At 38.8% G+C, this 16,030-nt stretch overlaps 1 protein-coding gene across 1 annotated transcript; it reads right to left on the bottom strand.

The window, feature by feature from the left end:
• Nucleotides 1-211: 211 nt before the first annotated feature.
• NAPG (NSF attachment protein gamma) lies at nucleotides 212-12,668 on the bottom strand. Its single transcript, XM_014871201.2, has 12 exons — nucleotides 12,491-12,668; nucleotides 10,416-10,483; nucleotides 9,200-9,284; nucleotides 8,593-8,610; nucleotides 8,002-8,032; nucleotides 7,418-7,527; nucleotides 7,216-7,282; nucleotides 6,479-6,549; nucleotides 5,562-5,640; nucleotides 4,996-5,075; nucleotides 4,159-4,288; nucleotides 212-3,203 (listed from the first exon to the last, which is right to left on the bottom strand). Exons 1-12 carry the CDS (start codon nucleotides 12,544-12,546, stop codon nucleotides 3,054-3,056), a joined length of 945 nt encoding a protein of 314 aa, XP_014726687.1. The 5' UTR covers nucleotides 12,547-12,668; the 3' UTR covers nucleotides 212-3,053.
• Between the last annotated feature and the right edge of the window lie 3,362 nt (nucleotides 12,669-16,030).

Below are 16,030 nucleotides of genomic sequence, written 5' to 3' on the forward strand. Positions count from 1 at the left end.
CCAAAGAGTTATTCACACCCTTAAGTTATGTGAAATCTAGTTGTTTTTCAAACTTCTCATTGATTCCAACTTGAATAATGACAATCTTGCATTCTTACGACAAAACCACTTTGAAAATCCTAGTGACAAATTAAATATAATTAACATTCATTTTCAAATGGTAGCCCTCAGAAGGACCTGATCAACAACAGAGAAAGCTACCACACATGCATTAATTTCAAGTTTTATTTTTCATGTTGGTGAAACACACAGCCTCTTCTCGAGAGGCAGCATCTGTAGAGCTGTTACAAACACATTTTGTACTCTATTACACCACAGATTTGGGAAAAGAACAAGTAAAGCACAGGCTTCACACTTGCACTTGATCTTCTGAGTATTAAGTTACAGATAATTTAGAAATCTTCTGATTTTACATAGACATTGCATTGGCCATTGCTCAGCCCCCATGCAGAATTTAACTTTATTTTTTTATTACAGTCAACACTGCTTTTGGAAACTCTCTTGCTGTAAATGTTATATTTTCCATTTTAGATCACTTAAATGGTATTTACATAAGTGTGCAAATTGCTCTGAAAGATAGAAACAAACACTAACACATAATACACAGACAGTTTTCTCTATAGTTAAACATTTACTAAAAGGCAGTTAACATTCCTAACACACTTTCACTGTCTAAAATAGAAGAATAAGTTATATAAAATAGACCATCTTCTTTTCAGATGCTTCCACTTCTGCAGATTTGGTCTTTGCAGCAACATTGCAATTAAAGATTAAGATTCTACTACTAAGAATCAGAAATGTCAATTCAATGGCAGCTTAACATATTTAGTACCAGCCACTTTTGTCCCAGATTTTCTACACTTGGCACAGAACAAGGAAACAACTTGAGGGAGGGGGGAAGACAGTTTTGCACATATTTTTTTTTCTTTTGGGCCATATGGAAAGTATGTTTTAAAAATGTAACAAATAATCTTTATTTTTCTTTTAAGGGCCTGTTAGTGTTACAAGCACAGTTTAAATAAATCTGAAAATTCTTCCACAGAAGCACACGAAGTTCCCAGTTTTCTTATGCATCTCATCATGTCAGATACATACAACTGTTCACACACACAAAAAGCAGACTCCTCGGACTCATACAACAAAACTGATTTTAGAACTAGAAGGAGCAGGAAATACTTGAAGAAAATTCCTTAGTGTTCCCTGAGTTTCTACGTGTGCATTTTTTCTGCCTGTGATAGAGACTTCCCATATGTTCATGTGTTATGTTCAACTTGATTCAAATCCAGAAGGCAGAAGTTAAACTTCAGTTAAACTGAAGTGAGTTTCTCCAACAGCAAAAATTCTAGAAGAGTTCTAGAATTCTAGGAAAGTCTTCAAAACCATGTTTCATGTATACCTGCAAGTATTCTCAGAGAAAAGCAACTCACTTCCTAAAATTTCAGAGTCAAAACTTTTATATATATCATTGATAACAAAGGGAAATTACCCATCAGATAGTGAAGAACTACAGGTGCATCTTAAATAGCTTTAAAACTCATGGTTATTATTACACAAGACAAAGACACAAAACTGGTTTTTGAACACCCATTAAATTGAATAATGTGACTTTCGAATGAGACAGCAAATTATGCTGCAGTTTGTGCTTCCATCTCAATGTTACTGAGTGCTATTTACCCCAAGGGAAGTGAGCATCAGCCCTCTGAAATTTGAACCTTCATCACAATTACATCTGACACAATTTTGTCAGACATATGCTTGATATTTTTTATGACATCCAATTCCTTAATATGGCAGAAACTATCCCAACACTTTAGCCTGTGCTTTTGGTCTCTTGTTTACAGAGCTTTGGGCATCACATACAAATCTCTGCTGGATTCCAGGTGATGTCACCCTAGTTCAGACCTTGCTTAGGTCCTGCTGAAGAAACAAGCCACAGGTAGAACTTCTAGACTTGACAACTTTTAAGCACAAAATAGTGAAACAAATGTAGGATGCTAAAGAAGCTTGCAAAACACATGATGACTTGAAACCAAATAGAAATAGGATGCATTAAAATTTGGTTACCTTGGATTCTAAGCTAGTTTGAAAAACGCCACATATAGGAGGTATCTGTTCAATTCTTTGAAAATATGAAAGAATCAAATGTCTTCATAGACTAGCACACTGATTAGCAAATGAACACCTAGGATGCTCATGAACTCAAACGTACCACTGAAACATTCCACCTAAGTTTTTGTTAAACATTTGTCTTCAGAAGTTAATATATAGTGCACATTACCGTCTAATTTTGGTTATGGCACACTTCAAAAACACTGCTAAGAATGGTTGTTCACTCCTTCCTTTTCTAAGGTGCACATTACAAACACTGTGCACACATTTATTTCCAAGTAGTTCAGGTCAATAAATTTCTTATGAGGAAAGGCAGGTGTGTATTTTTAAGGTTGCAAGGTAAGTTCAACCTAGTTGACTTAGTGTTTTTCACACTCATGTGGATACTGTAAAAAATAAGGTATTAAAACAATATTCCCCAGTGGAGTAAAAACATGTTGAAAACAAACTGGATGCTCCCCCTAGTGCTTACATAAGTAAAGATCCTGCCTTGCACAGTCTGCCTTAAATGGTCTTAAACAGGAGACAAATAGCCAGATGAATGATCATACATTTAATTCTAAAAACAACTGCAAACATCTTACTGGGACCAAAAGTGTCAGCTGTTGAAATCCAGCATTTAAATTTTGTACCACTCTCCCTCCAGTGCTTCTGAGGTTCTGGTTTCTTTTAAACTGTGCTTTTAGAAAAACTCTTCTCAATTTCTTCCTGTCAGCTGAAGGCAGGACCCAAAGAAAGCTCCTGCCAGGTAAGAGATGAAGTCCAAAGATGTTTCAAGATGATAGGTACAATCAAGCTTTTTCTCCTGCACTGCACCCAGAAGCTGCCAAGTTAATATTAGGATTCCCATATCACAATTGCAATGAAGCTCTGGTAAATCTGGTACCTTTGGATATGCTCAGCATCACAGGTCAGTCAGATATTGATGATAACCTAGTCAGTGACTAGCATAGTCCACCAGAATATTCATCCTCTTCCTCATCAGCATGAGAGCCCACTGCAGCTGGTCCTCTGGCTTTGTCTTGGGCAGCGTTTGGTGACTTCTTCTTGATTCCACCTCCTGGGACCACCAAGGTAAGACCAAGCTTGGCATACTGACAATAATAACAAGGCAAGTTTAATTTCTGTACTATCATAGAATTGACTGATGCTCACAATGAGCAAGCAGGGCAACATTCAGTACAGAGTGATGATGCTCGGGGTGTATTTTTCCAGCTTGGAATAAATATAACACTGGTTCATTTTTCTCTCTCTCGAATACTCTGAGAATGGGATACGAGATCTGTATTGATGCTGCTTAATATCAAATAAATCGTCCACGTAGCTCCTCTGGTTCAAGTTTTATGTAGAAAAGAAATTAATTCCAGTATGTAGCTTTTCATACATTATCTAGTATTAGATCACATAAACAGTCTTACAAGTGTTGTTCAGGAAGACTAGTAACTTAATTTTGACTATTCAACAAAGTAAAATTAGCCAATATTGCTACAAGGTTTGGCAGCGATGGATGTTTTCATTGCTTCACACCTTTCCTATCTTATACTTCCTACAATTTACAAATTCAATTAAATAAAAAATGGTGGAGAAAGAGACACAGCTACTTGCTCCAAATTCAAAATCTATCCTGAACGAGTACCTTGCTAATAACCAATGGAAAAAAACATTCAATGACGCCATTCTGTAGGCATCATGCTCTGTTCATGTTTATGCACATTTATCTGCTGCATGGTATTTCTGATAAAAAGCAGAAGCTGCAAACTGTTCTTGCTCTTGCAAGCATAAGAGGACTGAATTTTGGTCAACTCATTAAACAAATTCAGCAAATCCTTAACGAGTTGTTCATTTACCTAATCCTTCACACCATCTGAAAGGCAGGCAGCACCATCACTGACAGGCAAAGTAAAAGAATGCAGGAAGCTCATAGCCAAAGGGCAGCATGACAGGAAGTCACAATAAATACATGGACTGTACTCTTATTTTCCTTTACTAGGAAAAAAGCCCACCCTCTTAACCTGAAAAAACACCTGATTACAGGATCTGCCTACTTACATCATTATCCATGTATTTGAAGAGTGGAGAATTACAGACTTCAGAAACTTGATCCTGATCTTGCTGATCATACCCTTCTAAAAGTTGCTCCAGTGCTGCACAGTCTTCACTTCCATTAAATCCTGGTATACTGAAGGAAATTAAGAGTTGATTTCTTCAGGTATATGAACCATATCCATAAAATTAAACTTTAAGTAATACTAGTTTACACACTGTAAATAAGACCAAAATCATAGTCAAGATGAAAAAAGAATATTTTTAATATTTTTTTTCCTGATTAGTCAATAAATTCTTCTGTCATGAGTTTCTGTATATAAAACTGGAGATTTGGAAAACATAAGCAGAATGTTTAAAGACTGACCCTGAAATATTATTTCTAAAGGTAAAGTAGTACGTTTAACTTATACATATGTTCATTTCATTAAAAACACAGTTTAAGTAAAAAAATAATTGTTTTGAGATTTCATTACTGAAGTTCCAATGAAAGTTGAAATGAAGAATTGCCAGGGTTAAACACTAATACATATTTTGACACCAACATTTTCTTCTGTAACATGGCAAGAACCTTTAATTTCCTTCTCATTTTCCCTGTTAAGCATAACTAGCTCTTTTTGATTTTGTATTTTAGTTTGCTACGAAGTATCATTGTAGCCATTACAGCTAAATCTGTAGTGTGTGAAAAAGATTCCTGATAGCCATACACCAGGGAACATTATTATTGTACCGTAAGTCAACAGAAGTGCAGGTTAAAAATATATGAAAGAACAATGTCAAGCAAGATAGATCTACACTAGTGAATCATTCAGTTTGAAATTATAGGGCACAAAGCAGACTTACCTGTAGCTTTCTCTCACACATCTTTCTGCAGCAACATAATCATTTCTATGAAGATGAACTAAGACTTGAGCAATAGTTTTCTAAACAAACAAACAAAAAAAAGCCTTATGATGCTTTAGAAATTAACAATAAAATATGAGAAAAATAGTAGACTGTTAATATCAAGTATGAGAAAGGTCATTACAATCCACAATCATCCTAAGATAGTGAGTCAAAACAATCTAGTGAAAAAGTAGAGAGCCATCTCCTCAGCTGGTACGAAATAGGATATCTCCTACAACATTTTAATGGATTGCTGTCCCAAGAAAGAGATTTTGTAATTTGTTTTTTGATAATATCTTTTTTTTTAATATGTTGTTTGGTTTTGACAGCTCCTGTAGATAACAGCATTTTAAAAATTATAAAAGCACAGCTAAAGTTTGGAGAAACACCACTACCACAAACTCTCATCATCTAGCAAGAAACTTATCACTTAATCAAGAGGAACTCATCATCTGACAGATGTCAGTAACAACAAAAATAAAAAAATTGAAGTGTACTATCAGAAGCTGTCTCTTAGAAATTACCTTATAGCAAGTGGGGTAGTTTTCAATTTCCTTATAAATACTTTTTTCCTTTTGAAGAGACAGTGCAGCCTCATCTAATCTAAAAACCAAAAAAACAGGAGTATCACTGCCAGAAATACAACACAATGAACCCAAGCCTAAATACAAAGTGTTTAATTAATATGGTGGCAAGTCTACTGGAATAAACAGCAACACAACTAAAAACCAAAAGTAGATCTAAAAACAGAGTAGGTAAATATATAGTCAGCAATTCCTTTCGTGTATGTGCTAAGAACATCTCTAGTATTTTTTCAGAGAAACTTGGGTTTTGTAACATTGTACAAGACGAATGCTTTGTTACGTACACTAACACCTTCCTATACGTCCTGAGCTACTATAAGCTATCAGTAAGTCTGATAAGCATGAACTAGCAATATAGTTCTTAAAGGACCTAAATGTCTCAGTGAAGCATGTCTAAGATGAACTGAAGGTCAAGTTCGGTATAAGCAATTTACAATTAAACTTGTCTCACTGAGACTCCAAGATTCACTCTTCTTTAAGAAGTCCAGAATCAGACTGCTGCAAATTTCTTTCTCAGGTTAGTCCTAATTCCTCTGTTTTATATTCTACAGCCATAGAAGCCTTTCAACTACTTTATGCATATTAATTTTGGGGGGAAAAAATCCTGGAGTATTTTAAAAATTAATGAAAACTGGTGTTTTCACAGAGCAAAAGTCTTTTAGCTCACATTCTCCCATCCCAGAACACAAAATCGGTGGATGAACATGGCATATCTCAGAGAAACTGGAACTTAGTTTGAAGAGAGTTTCAAATAAGAATAGTACATAAACCAAACAACATCAAGACAAAAAACCACAATCAAAGTCACATTTTATGATTCAATTACATTAAAAGAACAAAAAGGGATAAAGCTATACCTGCGTCCTCTGACCAGAAGTCTCGATGCCTTCCCTAGCATTTCTAATGCCTGCCGTAAACGTTCTTCATTCTAGAGAAGAAAAAAAAAGAATTCAGACATCCTTATTTCATTTGCACAGAACTAATACCACTAAACCTTAATCTAAGTGTGTCACCTGTGACTTAGAATAACTGTTAGTTATTAGATCAGCAGTTCACACACTCAAGGGAAACATGAAGTGTACTGGTGCTACTAAGTTCCACAGCCAGCTCCTGTATGGATCTGCTCAGCAGAATAATGTCAATGCAAATTTGCTAATCTGGAAACACATAACAACTGACAAAAGAAAAGTACATCAAAAACACTTGCTAAAAGGCAAATCACTGGCTCATGGAATGGGTGGAGCACCAAGCAAAATCTTTTCTTCTGTGCCTTCAAGGACTTCTAATCATTTTGAGTTCCAGTACTCAACAGCAGACATGTTCTCTACGCTCTGTGCTGCACAATAAGAGGCAGAATACTTGAACTACAAAATTCAGATTCTGTCAAGTCCTAAACTGAGAAAAGACAAAGCAAACTGACTCCTAACTTCTGTCATCTTCTCTACACAGCATGAGAAGCCTTCAATTTCATTACTCAGACACTCATGTAAAATGAAGGAAACATAATTTAGAACCTAATCTTAGGCTTTCTCTTTATAGCTTACAGACAAAATCCCAACAAACCAAAAACGCCCACAAAAATTCCCCCACTTACTTCAAACACCGATGCTGCTTGCTGATAGAGCTGCACAGCCTTCTCTGGACTCACATTTTCTATTAACCTGTAAAAAACATCAATACTTTCTCTTCAGATGAAAGAAAAATATTTTTTACCTGAAAGCATCAAAAAGACATAAAAGAAAACCAGACATAGCCATGCCCTGCACAGATTCTAGCCACCAATAAGTCAGACTCACTTTCCAGCCCGCTCCAGTGCAATGGCTGCTGTGTCTGGTGTCCCATTCTCCAGGTACATCATACTGGCTTTCTCGATCAGCTGAACTGCTTCAGGGAGCCTCTGCATCTCCTACAAGGCAATAGTCACAGGAACACTGTTGTCAGGAAAGGAGCTTATGTGCAATGACATAAATCAAAGCAAATTACAATAACTTATTAATTAAGGTTCTAATTTTTATTTACAAACTTGTAGGGCTAGTGAAAGTTGACCACCAACTCCGTAAAATTCACTTCTAAGTACTAAAGTTTTGTCTGTACTAAAGTCATGAACTTGTGGTTGTTCAGAGTAAAAGCAGCACTACTTTTCTGTTACCCTCTGACATCAGGAACTCTTCTTTCCTTCTACAAAAGGAAAACTATTTTTCCCCCCAAATACAAATGTTTCTTTCCTAATATACTGAAGGCCGAGGTGGGGACTATAAGTCAATTAAAAAATTTCATCTGAATATGCAATTTGCTTACATATATTTGTAAAATGGCCCAGTGCACGATATTCGTCACTATCAAATAGAACTTAAAAATAAAAACTAGTAAATGAGAGTACCTTTAGCATCATGCCAGCTTGTTCATAAGCTCTGCAGAGAAAAAAATATACAATTTGGTCAGAGATGGTGTATTACAACAAGCTGTAGTTATCAAGCAAAATTTAACATGCATCGACTATCTAACATCTTCACTGTTAATATTTAATGCTTTGAGGATGTTTCAAGAGTTTTATTTAATGACACAGCACATATATAACTTTATCTTCCACAAAATTCAACCACACTTCCTGGTAAGAATCTATTCTAACCAGATCCCCAGGCAGTATTTGGATTATTGTCATCTCTGAAGTACTCTTTAATTAAGAATTTCTTAATCAGCTCAACAGTGTCGAATTTCAAAATTATGAGAAATTCATCTAAGAAAAAATATTTGCTATCAAAAGATGCTGAAGGATGCCAAAATCATCATTTCTTCAGGTGGCCATTACAGGTTTTCAGACTCTCCTAGCTCACACTTCCATTGAACTAATTTTGAAATAGCAAAATTACTTGAATCAGAACACTTACTACACTGAGATCAAAATGACAGTTCATGCTTGTACTGTATGTTAAAAAATCTGTTTCAGATTATTTAGTATTTCTGTACTTACTTGGCAGCATGAAAGAGACTGGACATAAAATTATTGAAGTTAAGGACAAAAGCCACAAAAATATAATGCAAGAAAAATAGTATTGTACAAAATCTTACTCAACTACTAATTTCAAAGCAAGGAACTCCATAAAGGGAAATTGAACCTACTACAACTGCAGGCAAGCTGTCAAAAATAAATAATCCTAAGGACAGAATAAATGCAATATACCAATGTATAGATATATATATAAAGTTGTAAAAAGCACATTTACTTAAAATATGTTTCTTATTAAATAGTACTACAAGTACTGTAATAATGTCAGAGCTTCATTTAGTTTATACTATGCATGAATACGTAATTTAAAACCAATTACATTTCGGAAGCAGTACCTAGGTATCTCAGGCACCTGTCAGTGGTTATTTGGTACAAGATTAACTTTCTCACCAACAGTTCTTTAGGTTTCCCACTCAGAGAACACAGGAACAGACTTTTAAAAAGCAATTCTGTTACACTGACAAAATATGCAAATATATTAAATAACCTGCTACCAGCCCCCATTACTCCAATCTAAGTAGCAACTAGTCAGCTTCTTGCAAAGAAAGAATCTCCGTTAGTGAAAAGATACGCTTTGTTGTTTTCATGTGCCTCAGCTTCCCGTAAACAGGCTTCCCTTGCCTGGTCAAACTGCTTGGCATTCTTAAAAGCAACAGCTGCAAGAAAGCAAATAAGGATTTTATTTACATTTTGACATTGTCTTCTTCTTTACCACTGCTGCTGGACAGTTTAGCTACCCAGAGATGCAAACAGGCTCTTTAAATCCATGGTTACAGTTTACCAAGGTCTTCCCAAAAATCCCAGACAGTCCTCCCTGCTTCATTAGTTACTTAGTTACAATTAAAGACATTTATTATCAACACACCTTCCATACCACCACACTATCATACGTAGCTCTCAATGTGTTTATCTGGACTTTGAGAGTCACTCATGCTGTATTTATATTACAGAAATGGAGGAAGGCATATTTATATAATTTTAATCATTAGGAGCTATACAAAGTCAGAAATGTGCCACCAACAAAGGATACCCATAACTTCGTCAGCACACAGGGTACAAATATGTATTTCTATCTCATTTAACTAATACAATATGACGTAAGATATAAAATAAATTTCAATTTATAAATGCTCCAGTTTTGTTCTTCCAAGTTCGTATTTTTGTATTCAGTCTTAGGTGAGAAAGTAGGAATGCCTAAAGTAAGAAGCAAAAAGACCATGACAAATTATTACAAGGAGAAAGAAGAAAATGCTTAAGAACAAAAAGAAATCAACTAGTAAGGATTTTATATTCAGTGTGTCACTTGGCAGTGGAAAAAGGGAGGAATGAGACTTTACTGTGCCTGAAAAAAAACCAACCAACCTGGCAGCATCCCACCCTACTGAGACAGACTTTGACAGGACATATTTCATAAGATGATGATAAAGCAAAATTTTAAAACCAGTTTCAACGTCTGTTGTTTTGTAGATAAAGTCACAGGATTTGGGGGTGGACAAGTGAAAGAAGGAAAGAAAGCTTTATTTTTGTCACACATAGCAATATAAAAAATAGAAGTTGTAAGCTTGAAAAAAAAAATTGGGTTTGGAAACTGTTCTAGATCACCAATTACAACCTGAAATTTATTTTACAATGCTACCAAGAGGATTTTTTGTTGTTTCATCTTACATTTAGTCTTCACAACAGTTTTATTTACACAGCAATGTAATAAAAATATGTAACACATTATCTGGGACTAAGCTTGATGAATGCTTTGAAATATATACGGCCATATTTACAGCCACACATACCTGCCTTCCCATATTCAGTAGCTGCACTGTCATAATCTGGTTTCCACTTTAAGAATCCAGTTTTCAGGCTAAAACACAAGAAACAATTAGTAAATATTTTATGTTCTACCATCAAGGCATTTCAGATACATTTCAAACTTTAGAACACACCTGGAAATGAGCAATTACCTATGTGCCAATACTATGGTGGCATCACTACAGTAAAAACAAATGCCAGCACTGTTAAGAACTGCATAAAGCACTGCAATTATATCTCATAGCTACAACTTTCACCCTAACATGCTTCTACTGTTCCCAGAGAGCCTTCTCAAGCCCATCTTCTCAGCAGTAAGAAGTCAGCAGAAGAAAAATACTTCCTCCTACAACAACATGATATCTCCAGATTTCTTATACCATGACACCTGACAATATTTTTTTTCACATTAGGAAGTTTCCAGCATTCCTCTACAGGATTTTTTTTTACTTCTGAGAATTAACAAAGACTCTCCAATGCATACACAAATAAAATAATTTACTTGCAACTACAAAGACTCATATGTCATTTATATGTCTACAATAGATCATGACACTAAAAGGTGCCACACGTAGGCACAGATACATAGGGGAAAATAAACACTGGAAAATCAGATGAGTCATTAGGCAATTTGGAATCCAATATGTTAATTTCCTCATTTCTAAAAAAAATTAACATATTACCATAACTTTACAGCCTACTTGCATATTTGTTGTAGGCCAACACATCATATGCAACACATTCCTTATTCTGCAAAACAGTTGTAAATGGATCTTAAGGTGGTACTGTTGTCTTCCTTGAATGACAACCACAGATGACTCTAAAACAAGCCTTTATATTGTGGTATTTTTATCACAGTCAGAGTCTCAAATGCATCAAGCTGAAATACACAATGCACTCAATCTACAAACAATTTGAGGTCTCAGTACCTTTTATTTCAAGAGCTCTCCAGATAAACTTAAAATTAAGTTTGCTGGATGGCACTGTCAGTCAAGTAACTTGAGTAAGATATGCTGGGTTTTTTTGATTTCGAAGTTTTCCCTCTATGCCAATTTATATATTTGACCCATAATTTCCAGAAGGCCTGTCACAATTCTTACTAAAACTATGGCATCCTTGGATTAGTCAGCTGTCTTACATCTATACCATACTCTGTGCAATTCAGACTTACAAGCAAAAAGGCTATATTCAGTGTTAAAATACATAGTAGCAGACTATCACAGATGTTAAGCTCTCCAAGATAAACGTAAGTACAGGTCACTGAAGCGCCTAAGAAGCAACAATCACACATTTCTCACGGGCAGGAAATAAACACACACCACCTCCGCAAAGTCAAGCCCTTTTATCAAACACAGTCTCCGTAACTCTTCTCCCACTTGTCTGTAGCCTTGAGATGTGTCAGAGAAGGTTTAGGATGGACATTTGGAAAAAAATTCTTCACAGAAAGGGCTGTTAGATATTGGAATAGGAGGTGACAGAGTCACCATCTCCAGAGGTGTTAAGGTGGATGTGGCACTCAGTGCCCTGGTCTAGTTGACAGAGGGGTGTTGGGCCACAGGTTGGATTCGATCATCTCAGAAACCTTTTCCAACCTAACTGCTTGTGTGACTTGTCTTCCTCTCACTAACTTCAGCAGAAGGGTAGAAGTGACAGCGCTCGCTTTGCAGTCAGGGTCGGAGCAATAGAGGCCACAAGGCCCTAAAGAAACAGCTCAGGCTCCAGGCTCCAGGCCTCTGAGCCTCACCGCCCCCACTGCTGAGTCTTAGGGCCGCTCTACCGTGCCTGCTCGGGGCAGCAGGCCCTCTACAGCACGCAGCCCCCGCAGGGAGCGTCCCCTCAGGCACAGGAGGGGCCGAGCAGCCGTGCCCCCGACTCCCTCCCCGCGGCCCCGCCACCTCCCTCCCCTTCTCCCGAAATGCCGCCGCCTGGCACACGGAGTCTCCTCAGCCCTCCAGCCAGGCCAGGAGGGGACACGCCGCCTCCATGGGGCAGGAGCGCCGGGCGGCCCGGACAGCGCGAGCTGGCACAGCCCGCACCCTCCGCCCCGCTGCCCTCCGCTCACTATTTCTCCGCTTTCGCGATGTGCTCCAGAGCCTCGTTAATCTTCTGCGCCGCCATCTCGCCAGCGCGGCGGGCCGGGCTCGGCCGCGTTCCGCCGCCTCCCTGCGCTGCGGCTACGGAACGGCGCAGGGATCACCGGCACCGGGGGCAGCGGGAGGAGCGGCCCGGGCCCCGCCTGCTCCCCGCGCCTGCGCCGCTGCCAGAGTGCCCCGAGCGCCCGGAGCGTCCCGGCCCCAGCCGCGGTGTGCTCCGAGTGCTGCGGGCCGGCCCCGGTGTGCCCCGAGTGCTGCGGGCCGGCCCCGGGCGCGGAGCCGCTGGCGCGGCCTGTGCGGGCAGGGGTTCCGAGGGCTGGGCTATGCTGCGCTCCGGGAACCTCCCGTGCACAGACCAGTCGTGTGCTAGGCTGACACAATGTTTTCGAAAAAGATAATCACACAGAATGCCAGAATCGCTAGACTTGGAAACAACCTCTGGAGATGATCTGCTCCACCTCTCCGGCCAAGCAGGGTCACCTAGAGTAGGTGGCACAGGAACGCGTCCAGATGGGTTTTGAATGTCTCCAGACAGGGAGGCTCTACGACCTCCGTCGTCAGCCTATTCCTGTGCTCGGCCAACTTCAGTGTGAAGTTCTTCCCTATGTTGAGGTGAAACTTCCTGCATTTTATTTTGTGGGTGTTGCTCCTCGTCCTGTCACTAAGCGCCACAGGAAAGAGGTTGACACCATCCTCTTGACACCCTGCTTTGAGATGTCTATATGTACTCAGAGGCCAAAGTCTGAGCAGCTCTGCGTGCCCTGCCTCCAGGAGGCCTCCAGAGGCAGTTCTGCTGAGGCATGGTCTTCTGACTCAGTGTTGGTGAAAACAAGAGGGTGTTTCCAGCCGGGCTGGCACGGAGGTCTAATGCAGAGCGCGAGTGGTGGCTGAGCACACCAGAGTTTCTGACACAGGCCACACAGTCATGCCAGATACCCAAATTATGTACTCAGTAACTGAGTTAAAAGTGCTAAAGTCTCTCTTATTGCTCGTATGTCCAGCTTCCTTAATGCTTTAGTTTTGTTAATGTGAAACATCCCTGAGAAACAGAAGATCAGTCATTGAGCCCAGGAAAGTATTTCTTCTCCAGATTTGGACATCATTATTTTATTCTAATCTGAGTAAGTGAAGTATTTTCAAAGCAGGAGAGAAAAAGCAAAGGAAGAACCTGGTTAGATTGCAGAACTTCCCAGAACCTAGAAGTCATTGAAATGATCCTTGTGAGTCCTTTCCAACTCAATATTCTGTGATTCTGTGATTGTCTGAAAGACCATACCGTTTACAGGAATCAGCTTTACAAGTTTCTACATCAAAGTGGGAAAAGAAGCAATATTTACATGATTTGTTTTACTCTAGGTAGTCATAAAACTCACATCTCTGAATTGCTTTCCCTTCCTTTTTATTTTCCCACATTCCCTTGATGACATGGACACTTAATATTCTGACTTTGGTTCTTGAATTGCACTTGAGAGGTTATCATCTATTGCAGATGGTGGAAAATCCACTAAATCTTAAATACTATTATTCTGTGTCCTAGATCAAAGTAAGGAAAAAGGTTGTAGAGAGTTTTTCTGCTTTCAAAGGCAGATGAGTTGTCACAGGAGTACTGGGAGAAAACAGCTAGTCTTGTATAATACCTTCACAAAAAAGGTTTTTGGCAAGCTCTCAGTGGTAGCAGGTATAAAGCAGAGGAGTCTATGATCGGAAAGATTCCTGTGTCATCACGTCTGTCTTTTCTTTCTCTCCATAATGTCAGCCAGGATAGATCTGGCCATATAACTATGAGCTTGCTGCAGTGCCTTTCAAATAAACTTGTGTTAGCTGGGAAAATTAAATCCTAGACAGCGGCATTAAATGACAGAATAATCTCAGACTGTTGCTCTGAAGCACCAAAGTTTGTGTTTTTGTTTTTCCTAGGGCTTCTGGCCTACTCTGTTCCCTGGGTTGTAAATATCTGTTCACTTTCTAGTGAAACTGCACATGTGCACTGTCTGGTTACACTTTATACTGGAATGACCAGACGAAAGGTTTCCAAGACTAGTATTAAATGAAATTGGATATTCTTGGGTAGCTTTTATTTTGTAGGCATGGAACCTCTGGAGATTTTACATCTGGGAAGGATCATATCACAGCATCTGGTGCTTGGCTGTGAATTAGAATTTGGTGCTGAAAAATGACCAGGTACAATGTGAAAAAAAGTTTGCAGGGATAATAGTTGGAGTGACAAAGACATGAACTCTATAAATAGCAGTATTAGTAGAACTCACTGATCATTAGCCAGTCCTCGTCTGCCCATCACTACACCTTGCAGAGTTTCTGTCTCCTGTTTCTTCATGTGCACCATTGCAGCCAAAGGAATCAAGCTATGAGAAAAAATTCATTTGCCTTAAATGTGTTAAAAAGCACCTATGTGAGACTTCATGGGGATAACCACTGCCTAAAAGCTGGAGGCAAGCAGCTGGAGACAGCGCCTTCTACCATTGTGGCTGGGTCCCCCCACAGCCCTGGCATCAGAACAGCCTGGGTGTCCTTCAGAGATCTGTTGTTAGTTATATGAAACTATCAGTACAACCATAGCTAAAATTTATTTCTTAATTAACTCTAACTTTTCTGTAAATATGTTGTGTTCTTTCAAAAAGTCAGGACTGACTGCAGTGAAATGTACTTTAAATCAGCTGCTGAATCCTATCTGCTACTCCAATGGATCCAGAAGGTGAATTTAAGTTTTCCTAGATCTGGATTTCTCACCTCTGTCTGGTACCCTTTTATGGCAGCAGAACATGGAAAGTTCTGCCTTGTAATTTATTAGTGTCTGAAATTGGAGTCATAACTACAATACAGCTCCACCACTATGCTGAGGAAAGTATCTGGGAGGAAGGGAGAGGGATCTGCATATTTCTTCTCTCAGACAGACTGGGCCGTCACTAATGGTCTAATGTACAATTGGGTCAGACAAGTTTTGGGCCCATAATATAGACAAAAAATGTGCTCTGTGATCACTCCAACCCAGTGCCAGCACCTCAGTGTTCTGGTATCTTTCCTTTTTCTATCTTCAGCATTAAATCCATGTAATTAATTTGTCTTTCAGACACTGCTGTCTTTATGGGTATAGCAGAAAGCAAACTAATAACTCCAAGGGCAGGAGAATTAATAAAGACTTTTGTCTGTAGATTTGTGTCTCCCTACTGATTGTGTTTAATTAAATAGCAGAGAACTGCAGTGTGAGCATGCCTTTTATTAGACGTCAGAGAATAAAGAGAGAGGCCTTAAAAATATCCCAATTGGGGGAAGGTGGTAATGTCTACCTGGCTTTCCTGATTCATTGGACATGAAAGAGGAGGAGGGTGTTCTGGTCGGATGAGCTAATGTGAATCATTCATAATTCCTTCCACACTATTTGTTGAATATGTATAATTTACATGCTCCTATTAAAGGTTAAGTAAGGTGGCCTGCCCACAAATGTAAGGCATGTTGACTTTGTCAGTAGGTAGTAAGATGATGCATAATGA

Source organism: Sturnus vulgaris, chromosome 1 (genome assembly GCF_052056855.1).
Source record: "Sturnus vulgaris isolate bStuVul1 chromosome 1, bStuVul1.hap1, whole genome shotgun sequence".
Classification (NCBI taxonomy): Eukaryota; Metazoa; Chordata; class Aves; order Passeriformes; family Sturnidae; genus Sturnus; species Sturnus vulgaris.

What these genes read in the sequence shown, in the direction of transcription:
- NAPG (XM_014871201.2), bottom strand. Translation starts at nt 12,546, where the DNA reads ATGGCGGCGCAGAAGATTAACGAGGCTCTGGAGCACATCGCGAAAGCG. An exon ending in GCACTGGAGCGGGCTGGAAA is followed by an intron (nt 7,283 to 7,417) that starts GTGAGTCTGACT and finishes TGTTTTTTACAG; the next exon opens with GTTAATAGAAAATGTGAGTC. An exon ending in TGTGTGAGAGAAAGCTACAG is followed by an intron (nt 4,289 to 4,995) that starts GTAAGTCTGCTT and finishes AATTTCCTTCAG; the next exon opens with TATACCAGGATTTAATGGAA.